General features: G+C 36.3%; 1 protein-coding gene across 1 annotated transcript; it reads right to left on the reverse strand.

Annotated features, from left to right (window-relative positions):
- Positions 1-1711: 1711 nt before the first annotated feature.
- On the reverse strand, positions 1712-2809 carry LOC145060069 (asterix-like protein). The gene is made up of 3 exons (XM_079007819.1): positions 2573-2809; positions 2033-2133; positions 1712-1935 (listed from the first exon to the last, which is right to left on the reverse strand). Exons 1-3 carry the CDS (start codon positions 2708-2710, stop codon positions 1869-1871), a joined length of 306 nt encoding a protein of 101 aa, XP_078863945.1. The 5' UTR covers positions 2711-2809; the 3' UTR covers positions 1712-1868.
- Positions 2810-12470: the final 9661 nt, after the last annotated feature.

The following is a 12470-nucleotide window of genomic DNA, read 5'->3' on the forward strand; positions in this document are numbered from 1 at the left end:
TCAAGATTTAACCACATCGATCTCTCAAGATCCAATCTCGGTAAGCCCTAATGCAATATGAAATCAATTTCGAATCTGAAATTGATTTTACGTGTGAAATCGAACCATGGATATCCTTTATTTATCTTAGTTGGATTGATTAATAAGTGTGTGTGTGTGTATGTGTTTTCGATCGCAGCTCTCAATGATCCTCTATTTCTTATTTGATTTTGAACGAGAAGATGGGACAGAGATGGAGATTCGATGTCTCTTTCTTCTTTCTTTGTGAAATTGATAAGCAAGTCTCAAGTTGTGGTGGTTACACAGTCACGAGGAGGGGTGCCGACAGAAGGCTATCATCGGAGCCTTCATTCCCTTTCTGTTGTGATCGGCAGAAAAACGTAAAAAAGGATGGAGGTCTTCGATCCTTTGTTGATCCGAGAAGAAGGAAGCATTAACGGAGGCGGCAGTTGGTGGCGACAGAGGTGTTGGTGGTGGCGATGGCAGCCCCTTGGCTTGCCGGTGGAGTTGTTATTCTTGATGGTCATCGGAAATGCATCCACCTCCGATGGTGTTTTTACCATAAAAATGAGAGAGAGAGAGAGAGAGAGAGAGAGAGAGAGAGAGAGAGAGAGAGAGAGAGAGAGAGAGAGAGAGAGAGAGGTGGGCCTCATAATTTTTATTAATAAAACTTTAAATTAAATAGCAAAAATCATAAAAAAAAAATATATATGAGAAGGGTATTTTAGTCTTTTTAGTTTTCTAGGGACCAAAAAAGCAACGAAACTAGCTTAAAATGACTACCAATCCAAAAAAATCATGGTTTGGATTAAAACCCCAAAAAAATGCATACCACATGAACCATTTTTGCAATTTTGTCTATAGAGAAAGCAAATAAGACAGGATAAAAATGGTAATACCGAACCGACTTTATATTTGGGCCTCATTAACAATTTGGTTTTTATCTTTTTTTTAGTGAATTAAATCCTAATTATTGGTTAAATTCTGATGTGGCATCAGACGATTTGGTGTCGACTCCTTCATTTATGAAGTCGGCCTACACCCAAATAGCTATTGTCATTGTCTTATCAACTTCGACTCCATTATCTTCAACATCAGACAAAATGTTCAAGAATGCATCATCGCACATATCCATTCCTTTTGGTTTGAAATCTTCTTCCAATGTAACATCGATAAGTTCAGTCTCACCCAAATATAAAGACTTTTCAGCTGATCTTTCTTTTGAAATCCATCAAAGCTGTTGTATCGTTTTCTTTTCCAAAATTTTAGGTAATTAATAATGTGATAACAAAATTTATGATTTGCCTGTTTCAATTTTAACTAACGTTTTAAAATTGTATGGTATCTACTTGACCTTGCTTTTTAGATACAACAAAAGAAAATCAGATCATCTTAAGGGGGTGTTTGGATTAGATTTTTAGCTTATTGCTTATAGCTTATTTGTGGTGGGAATAAGCAATAAGCATGGGGATGGATACTTATTAAAATTAGCTTATTTAGCCTAATAAACTGAATTTTATCCAAACACTTAAATTAGCTTATTGTGGGAATAAGCAATAAGCACCTATTTTTTTTCCTATCCAAACACCCCCTAAGTAAATATATTGATAAAATGGCATTGAGGGAGGCATTCATTGAACACCCCTATATAAAACACCATTTATTCTTCTAGACTAGTGTGTGTGTGTGTGTAAGGAAAAGAAAGAAAGCATAATAAATTTCAGTTTTAATACAAACAAAAACATGGGATAATAGTTCACTACCTAAGTTCAGAACAGTGACTATGGGATTACATCACAGAAAAGAGCATTCCAAAGAAAACTTTTGAATCACTGGGTATAAACTGTAAACTAAAGTGAGTCAAGATCTCAAGTCGTCTTCACTCCTGGTCGAGCAGGGCTTAAGTAATTTGTCACCATTCCCATAACAGCAAACCTATTAAACAACACCAACAATATCAAACTTTATATATGCCATGCTGCAACAGAGCAGATTGCAACTCAGTGATGAAGATAGCATATAATGGACTTACATAAATCCTGTGGAGATCTGCTTTAAATCAGTCTCTATATTCTTCATGTTAGCAAGAGACTGAGCACAGAATATGAGAGCAAGCCATGAACCAAGCTTGTACTGCAAACATACATATACATACATGCAAATTAACATCATCCATCAGCCTATGAATCAACTTCTATAAAACCCACAAGTAAATGAGTAATAGTCTTAGATAATAATCCATCAGGTTGCACAAACTCTGTCACCATAAACAAAATCCTATACTTTCTTATTGTGCCCTAATATTTTGCTTTGGTGCGCCATTCGTAATAACCTAATATGTATAGAATTAACCATATACTATCAGGTTACAGCAGCCCGATTCTCTAACAACCAATCAAACGATCGTATAAATGTTCCAGATGGTAAATTAGATTCTTTAATTTACTGAATTACTTTTCCAGATCTCAACTCACCTGTATTTGGAACTCATACAATACGTACAACAACAATTCAACACGTATACATACAAGCTTGCAACATGTTTTCATCTAAAGTGCATTAAAAAACTAACCCGGAACATAACGCCAGCGACGCCGAAGATGATGGCGATGAAACCAGAGTAATCAATGGGCAAATTATCAGGATGAACCGCTTGAGGCTTGTAAGGCTTCGCCGATGACGGCTGCCGAGGATCATTGCCGGACGACATCGTTGTAGAATTAGATCTGTTTTCTTCTCACGATCTCTGATTGTCTTCGGTTCGGTCTTCCCTGAATTTTGTCGCCTCACACTTCACAATACAATATAAAGGGTGTTTAGTATTTATTTTTGGACAATTTTTGGGCTTTTAGCAAAAGGATTTATGGTGTCTAGAAAAATGGATTCTTTTAGATGTTGTTTGGGATTTTATTTCGAAGAAAAAAAATATTATTTTTAAATAGATTTATTGTGTTGAAAAATAAGTTTTTACAAATTTTTGGATTAGTTTTTATAGTTGTATAAAGCAATAAATAATAAGTTAAAAAAGGTTTGGTTTAGGTGTGTTTGGCAAAACAATTTATTAAATTATTAGGAGTTTCTCACCACCAAAAACTAAAATGTATTTGGATAAAAATAGCTTATAGGGGTGGCAAACCGCTAATAAGTCATTTTTATCATAAATTAATTTCTTCTAACAATAAATTAATAAGTAATACGTTTTTTTTTGCCAAATATCCTCTTAATTTTGTCTTTTATTTATTTTGTAAACATAACAAATCATAATTTGTTTCAAAAAGTAAGAAACTATAACTTCTTAAAATCTCATTTCTAAAGACTAAAACAAAAAGTTGTTTTAAAATGTTTTTTTTTTATACACAAACTTTTTTTTTTAACTTATTCACTTTTTAAGAAGTCAATAAGTTAAAAAAGCGTTCTTAAAATGATTTTGGATTAGTTTTTAAGTGTTATCAAATTGTTTTTTTTAAATGTTTGTGTTAGTTTATATATGTTTTAAGAGATATTTATATTTTACGATCTAAAATTTTTAAGGAGTTTTGAAAAATTATAAATTCTAGCTTATTGAAATCTTATTTTTAAAGGATTAATGAAAAAATAGTTTAAAATTATTTTTCATATTGTCAAACACCTTTTGACTTATTGACTTTTCAAAAAATCAATAAGTTGTTTTAAATGAAATTTCAAACGTCCTCTAAATCATCTTGGTAGGTCGACTGTAACAACGTAAATAGACCCTATAGTTTAGTATTATTACAGAAAGATCTTTTTTATTTTCAAAAAATAACATAACATGTTCAAGAAAAAAAATCATTTACAATCTGGTTTGTAAGTGGTTTTACGCAAGGTTGTCAAGATCGTTGTCATATGTAGGTTTGGTTTTGGGTTTTGCAAAATCATAATCGTAAGATTTGATCAAGATTTTAAGATCCTACCAAAAATGATGTAACTATAAATTTACAACATGAAAAATGAATTCCATCTTCCTATCACTAAAAAGTTAGAGATACATAAAGACAAAGAAGAGTGAGAAGATGACAACATGATCTAGCTATTTTATGCTCAATAACTTCAATCTTGATGATTTCTTCCTTGTACTTCCTTCGATTTTTGAGTTGTTTCCTGATTCTTTTCTTGAGTTTCTTCTCCATTATTCATTCGATTTTCATAGCGTGGCAAGTTTCTTGAGTGGATAAAACGAGAACAAATACGTGGTTTTTACCGTACCCATTAGAACTTTACAATTACAAAAAATGAAAAAGAAATAAAGGATGAATGTAGGGGTGACAATCGTATTGGGTTTGGGTTGGCGGGTCAGAATGCATCAACCCGTACATGACACATAATTATTCAGGTCACGGGTTGGTGGGTTGGAAACATCAACTCGGTCAACCCGTGAACCCATATATTTGTTACATGGGACATGATTGACCTGGATGGAGGATGTAGAAGTGAGGATGTTTGATTTATGTTACAAAATGCTTTCACATTGGTTCATAACATTTTGAGTTGCATATATTTGTTACATGTGACATGATTGACCTGGATGGAGGATGTTGGAATGGACCGAACACTTTTTATTGATGTGTCTATGATGTGAGGATGACAAGGGAAGTCACAAACGAAATATTCGTAGTGAGTCATCGTTTCATCATTTTTGTAGAACAAAACAATTAAGTGTTTTCCAATCGACATCATTTTCAATCTCACTCCAATACATACCAAACTTAATATAACTTGCTATATATTGCTATGTCTTATATAACAAACAAGACCATAAGGGAAAAGTTGTGGATGTATATCCACTCTATTTTCACAAATTTCATCATTGTATTATGGTGGAAATGTTTTGTGGTATCCTAGACAAATTTTCAAAGATGGTTTAATTGAGCCTGAAGACTTCGAAAACAACCAAGTTTGGGTATATTGATAGGCGCTTCCTTTTATGATTTAAACCATTTTGAAATCTATTACATGCTCATCGTGCGAGAGAAACATTTTTAATCGATGTCTTATTAGCAATTCTTTCATTACGTTTCATGATTTTTTAAAATGTGACAAAATATATGGTATACTTTAAATGTACTACAACCAAGCCCTTGAGAAAGCTTATTGGAAAATATTGTATTATACTTTTTCTCATCTCATAATGGGACAAAACAAACAATTTTGTATACTTATAATGAACTAAATCATTTCATTCCTTCGGGATTTCATGATATCAAAAAATAACTTAAAATTGTATGTTTATATGTGGTTGATCACATCTTCAAATCAAACATAGTACAAGACCTTCATATTTTGTCATGTCTTGTGTAACAAAATGAAAACAACAAAATTTGACATTTGTATGTTGTTTCAAATATTTGAAAGTTTATAATATCATCTGATAACAACAAAATAAGAAAACTAATAATGATTAATCAACAATGATTAACAACAATTAAGCAGTTCCATCCATGAGTACCAATAATGATTAATCAAACACAATAATTGTTTATAATATCATTTGATAACAACAATTAAGCAGTTTTATCCATAATCCATGAGTACCAATTATGATTAAGCAAACATAGTAATTTTTAGTTCAAAATTTAACTAAAAATTTTACGCCCAAACCCTATTACGTTGGGTGTACTCAACATGTACATTGGGCATACTAGGGCATCCCTAGTCGTGCATGCTCAATTTACGCCCAAACCCTATTTTCGTGGTTTGAGCCCTATTTAAGCTCCTTAACTTCCCCAAACCCACTCCATTCTCAGCCTCTACCTCTCCAACACCCTCTCTTGAAACCCTAACCCTATATTGAGCATTGTGAGAAAAAAAGGTGTTTTTAAGTGTTTTGGAGTGTTCTTGGTGCACCTTGGAGAAGAAGGAACTCATGGAAGAAATGTTGGTTGCATTGGAGCTTGTAGATCCATACTTTGTTCACTGATCTTTCTTCTAGAGGTATAAAGTGAAACGACCCAAAAATACAACCCAAAAATTTCGTTTTTCAACATAACCAAAAACCGTAATCTGAGTGTCATATCATAAAACCACACATGATGTATCTCAACATAATAATAAAACACTGTGCGGAAAGAAAACTGTATCATATCCATGACATATAAAAATCAAAAACTAAATCAATTCCCAAGATAAAAGCTGAAGCCGTGGTGTGTGCGATGCCATCATCCCGAGCTCTTCCCTCTGCTAGCGGAAATACCTGAAACCAAAACTAAAACTGTAAGCACGAAGCTTAGTGAGCTCCCCCAAACTACCACATACCATACAATACATATAAAGCACATACTGGGCCTTGCCCACTGCATCAGACCGAAGTCTGGAACTAGCTGCATCGGACCGAAGTCCGGAACTGACTGGGACCTTGTCCCCTGCATCGGACCAGAGTCCGGAACTAACTGCATCGGACCGAAGTCCGGAACTAACTGCATCGGACCGAAATCCAGAACTAACTGCATCGGACCGAAGCCCGGAACTGACTGCATCGGACCGAAGTCCGGAACTAACTGCATCGGACCGAAGTCCGGAACTGACTGATCATGACATAGCATATCACATAACAACTATTATATTCACCCATACTGCATACTGCATCAGACCGAAGTCCGGAACACATAACACAAATATGCTTGAATCACAAAGACGTCAAGCCAGCTAGCTACTACATCAAATTAAAGACCGGAACTACTGATAATTACACGGGACGGCATTGTGGCCGTAGACCCGTTCCTACTGAAGGGAAACTCACCTCGTGAACTGGCTGCTGAGTGAATAGCTCTGAGGGCTAACTGCTGCTGCTCCGGTATCTCCCCGGCTACAAGTCCATAAACACACTCAATCAAATACTAAACACTGCACTGGGTAAAATGATTCTTTTACCCTTGGTCAAAGTCAACCTTCGGACAAAGTCAACCCACAGTTGACCTGACTCGCCGAGTTGGGCCGCCAACTCGCCGAGTCCTTGTTCTCATTCCTCGACCTTACTCGTTGCTACTCGTCGAGTATGGCATCGACTCGACGAGTACTCATTCGATCCAAGAACTCAGACAATCTTCATCCGACTCGCCGAGTCATATGAACAACTCGACGAGTTGTTCTTGAGCTTAAGAAGATTGCCTTGGACTCGCCGAGTTGTATGAACAACTCGCCGAGTCCCTCCATTACTGAGTCTACCCTCGAACTCGCTGAGTCCACTCCACAACTCACTGGGCCCACTCGATATCGCTCAAAAGGAAGAAATCGGGGACTCGCGACTCGACTCGCCGAGTCGTTTTTCCGACTCGCCGAGTCACCGCCATGCAACTATTCTACACTCGATTCTGCTCGAATCCAATACATACAAATGATAGATCTGGGTCCAATAAGCTGATTTACCACGTAAAGTTTCCAACTTTACGTGTACAAACACATGAACAAGGGAATAAAGGCTAAAAAGGCACTTAAAAGGGTAGATCTAGGGTTATGATGCACAATGGCTCCATAAAGACAATAGATCTGGGCTCTACAACCCCTAAATGAACAGATCTAAGGATATCTCGACATAAAATGGCTTCCATATCAACATAAGGCTTGAGAAAAGCATCAACTAGATCTAAAGGGGATTTTAAAGCATAAAAGGGAAGGAAATCCGAAGAATACCTCAAAGAACTCTTGCTTTCCCTTGAATCTTCGCTCTACAATTCTTCTCCTTGCTCCTTTCTTCTTCTCTTTCTTCAATCCTTCACAAAATGCACACAAGATCACTTAAAACACTCAAGAATGAATTAGGGTTTTCTCACAGCTTAAGAGGGTGAAGGAGGCGAGATTGGGTGCTATAAGGTGGCTTAAATAGTGGGCAACCCGGGGATTTAGGGTTTCTCCCAGACGGACAGACTCGCCGAGTCCAGAATATGGACTCGCCGAGTCGCCAACTAACACGTGCTCGAAATCCCGTCCCTACTCGGCGAGTCAGGCTATGAACTCGCCGAGTCCCTTTACAAAACTTCAAAATAAATACCAAGGAATCATCATACCGGGAACGGGTCGTTACATAAAGTTTGAATCTTGAAGATTATATTATTAGATTTATCTAGTTTTTGAGTGTTATGAGCTTTTAGTCACTTTAAATGCATAAAAGTTTAGATCTTGAAAGTTTGTGACCTTGTTATGGATAAAGTTTGAAACTTTATCCATTTAAACATCATTTTGATTCAGATCTGAAGATTAGAGACTTGGACTTAATGAATTAAGTTGAAACTTTATTGGGACCATTCTAATGGATAAAGTTGGAAACTTTATGCATTATTAGGGGTGAGCATGGTGCGGTTTGGTGCGTTTTAAGGCCAAACTGAACTGCAAGCCGCAAGGTGTGGTTTTTGTATTCTAGAAACCGTTGGGTGCGGTTTTTCAATGGTTTGTTTTTGCGGTTTTTTAGTGCGGTTTTCGGTTTTGTACCGGTTTGGTGTCGGTTTTAAATCGTGTCAAACATATGGTGCAATTTTTTATGTCCACTGATACGATTTTTTTTAACTGTGGTGTTCATGTGAAGATTTATGATTGTATAACATGTTGTCGTTTCGTTTCCTCACATTTAGATGCTGTAATTTTGAGTTTTTTATGTTGTTTACTTGATCATTTCTTTTGTAAGCCATATTCTCAAGCTCATTTTTTTATTCAATTTGTGCTTAGAAGTTACAAGCTTGCAAGTTGTAGCCCACATAGTGTTTACACTTTACACATAATCATTAACTCACAAACACAAAGTGACAAACTCACATATTAACCCTAATACCTAATTACTAATTACCGTCAAGTTCAATATATAATATATGTGTAAATTAGAATTTATTAGTTTTTAAAAAAGTATGTATAAGTGTATAATATAAATTAGTGATTTATGTTATTGTTAACAAGCTTGCGGTGCGGTTTGGTTTTGGTGGTCCGGTTTCTAGATAAAAACTGCTCTGCACCAATAAATTCGGTTTTTCAAAAAAAATAAATATGCACCATCGGTTTTTGCATCGGTTTCGATTTTTCGGTTGCGGTTTATTGCGGTTTTTCTTTTATCGGATTGGTTTTTGCTCACTCCTGTCCATTATGGAGCTATTATGAACCATAAAAATATGATCTTGAGTGTTGTATGTAACCCATGCATGTGTTAGATGGTCTTAATGGGTTAAGAACATAGGGTTTTGGACATTAAGCACTTAATGGCCAGCATAAAGTTGGAAACTTTTTGGTCAAGGACATCATTTCGAGCATGGATATGGAAAATGGGCTTAAGAGCTTAAGGATTAAGCTCTTAATGAGTTGGGTTGGTAGCCAGCCGAATACGTTGGGCGTACAAGCGTACTCAGTTGGGTTGACTTAGTTGACTTTTTGGAATTTTGACTTTTACCTGATTTTGACCAAGTTTGACATAGGGGTATTTTGGATATTTTTGGATTGTGTTTGAGAATTGGTCATTTGGATAGATAGGTGACGGTTAGAGCTGAGATTCAGAGTCAAGACCTCATCAGTTATTAATAAGATCGAGAGGTGATTTTCCTCACTATACTTATGGGTCGAAGGCACCAAGGCTGACCCATTGGATTTGATATCCTACTTTGTGATAGAATGTCGTTATGCTGTAGTGAGGATGTGAGTATGCAGTAGTGATATGTCGATCTGTCTGATAGTTTATTGGCCGGTTATATGTCTATCTGTTATATGTGCACATATTTTGGTTGGCGGTTGAGGCTTTACTGTTATGTGTGTGAGCCAACAGACCGTGGGCATTCCAAACCGATGGTTGATTAGGCCCGAGAGTATTCCATCCCGAGGATGACTAGACCCGTTGTATATTGGCATTCCAACCTGGAGTATTCCATCCCGATGATGACTGGACTTGTAGGTTGACTGGGCCTAGGGTATTCCAATCTGATGGTTGACTAGACCCGTTGTATATTGGCATTCCAACCTTGGGTATTCCATCCCGAGAGATGACTGGACCCGAAGGTTGATTGGGCCTGGGGTATTCCAACCCGATGGTTGACTGGACCCATTGTATATTGGCATTCCAACCTGGGGTATTCCATCCCGAGGATAACTGGACCCAAAGGTTGACTGGGCCTAGGGTATTCCAACCCGATGGTTGATTAGACCCGACATGTTTGATTGTATTTTTTATCTGTTTGTGTGGTTGTATTATTGGGGAACTCACTAAGCTTCGTGCTTACAATTTCAGTTTATTGTTTCAAGCACTTCAGATGATTGTGGCAAGACGAATGCGTGACCGTACACATCCTTGGTTTTACGACTGATTGGATCTTGGGAGACTCTGATTTTAAATAATATTTTGGAAACAATGGTTTTGTAAACACTTCTTTTAGTAAATGAGTTGTTTTGAAAAGTTTAAATTTGTTGTCATTTTTGAATCGTTACAATATATCATGTTATCACGTCATTTATGTTACATTAAATGCATAACATGTCATTTAGGTGGGACGAGTCAGGATTACATTAAATGGTTTGAGATTGAAAAAAAGATAATAATAAACCAATGAAAAACTTTCAACCATTGCCTTCTCTCTCCTCTCTCATCAACAGTAAAATATCGTTTGGGGTCATATTGTTCGGCAAGACACCATCAGGAAGGGTGTATGCCATGGATGTCAAATAGAAAAAACAAACAGTAAACTGAAATTTCGCTTCGAAAAAACAAACAGTATCTTAGACTCCCTAAAGCTTGACAAAAACAAGACACCCTTCCTGACATGTTATGCATTTAATGTAATAAATACCCTTTCATGTATGTCATCCGCAGACTTCATAAAATTTCACTTCGAAAAAACAAACAACATCTTAGGAGTTGTTTGTTTTTTCTCTGCAGGTCTGCGTGACCTCTTTTGTCTGCGTCGCACAGATCACGTGCAAACATAGAGGGTTGCATTATGTTTGTTTTTTAGAAGTCCACAGACATGAAAACGTCTGCACGGGGTCTCCATGGCACAAACTTGGCCTTAAGTCTTCTAAGGCAGGCACACTTTTATTCATAACTTGGAAAAAAATGTGCATCTGTTTCTCTCAACGCGACGCCTCCGTAATTCCTTCTTCCACCATTCAACGACTCCCTCCTTCATCGTTCATCTTCCGCTTCTCTTTGTCGGCGTCGTCCTGGTCGTCGTCAACAACCGTCTTCGTCGTCTAGAAGTCGTCCGCTATTCTGACATCACCCTCTTCCCGCTGCATTCTTCCGCCGATGCCAGGTAACCCCCTTCTTCCTCGACTACTTTTTCTAGGGTTTGTTTTATTGTGCTGTTATTTTTTGTTGAATATGTGTCGTTCCCGATTTTGTGTCTAATTCAATTGGGATGGAGAATTGATCGAATATGGAACACGGATTGGTGTAATTGAGATCATGTACTGGTACAATTGGAGGTCAACTAGGTTGCCGATTGATTTAACTAAAATCCCATTTTTTTCTCTATGAAGCGATGACGTTATTTCTTGGCAAGTAGATGATTGGATTTTTCAAATGATTTCATTTTTTATTTAATTAACTATTATCACATATGTAATTGATTGATTTCAGATGATCAATTATATGATTTCACATTGATTTTGTAATTCACAATTCTTGTGTTTATATATATATATATATATATATATATATATATATATATATATATATAGCCATGATGTATTTTGAACGTATACTTCACTCTTCACTTCACAGTAACAATGATACATGATCTCACTGGAGTTGGTTATAGTCTTCTTATCGACAGAAATTTGAATGGGTGAAATATGTGTTTGATGATGGTGCTTAACGTTATTATATGGAGTTTTTGATGATTTTTTTATATATATGAAATTTTGATTAGATTACACTGGTCATTTAATTTAAAAAAATTATCTCGTTAAATGATAATTTGGTTAGATTGCAATCGACAATATGTTGTTATTTATGTATATAATTGTCAAAGAAAACATCATATGTAAAATCAGTTTATTTAAAATTCAGTTTATTCAGTAGCCTGTAGACGTTAAAAAATAAACAATGTTCTTATTGCAGACTGCAGACGTCTGGTCCACCTCTTCTGCTGCAGAGACTTACAGATATGGTCTGCAAACTGCAGACATTTTAGCTTCAAAAAATCAAACAGCACCTTAGGGGGTTTGGATAGGATAAAAAGAGGTGTTTATTGCTTATTCCCACAATAAGCTAACTTTGAGTGTTTGGATAAAATCTAACTTATTAAGCTAAATAAGTTAATTTAAATAAGCATCTCTTCTCATGGTTATTGTTTATTGCTTATTCCCACCACAAATAAGCTAATAAGTAATAAGTAATAAGCTAATCCAAACACCCCCTTAGACTCCCTAAGAGTATAAGGTATGGGTCATGTTGCATCTCATTTTTGTTGAGGTGGAACATTCTAACGCTGCCGTTAAGAAGCATCAACACCCCCCCCCCCCCCCCCCCCCCACTTCTTGTTGTATCT

Source organism: Lactuca serriola, chromosome 1 (genome assembly GCF_051521515.1).
Source record: "Lactuca serriola cultivar US96UC23 chromosome 1, Lser_US96UC23_V15, whole genome shotgun sequence".
NCBI classification, from domain to species: Eukaryota; Viridiplantae; Streptophyta; class Magnoliopsida; order Asterales; family Asteraceae; genus Lactuca; species Lactuca serriola.

Excerpts from the sequence above, each read along its gene's own strand:
- LOC145060069 (XM_079007819.1), bottom strand. The coding sequence starts at position 2,710 with ATGTCGTCCGGCAATGATCCTCGGCAGCCGTCATCGGCGAAGCCTTAC. Across the intron at positions 2,134-2,572 it reads TCGCTGGCGTTATGTTCCGG|TACAAGCTTGGTTCATGGCT; the intron begins GTTAGTTTTTTA and ends GTATGTTTGCAG. Across the intron at positions 1,936-2,032 it reads CAGATCTCCACAGGATTTAT|GTTTGCTGTTATGGGAATGG; the intron begins GTAAGTCCATTA and ends GTTGTTTAATAG.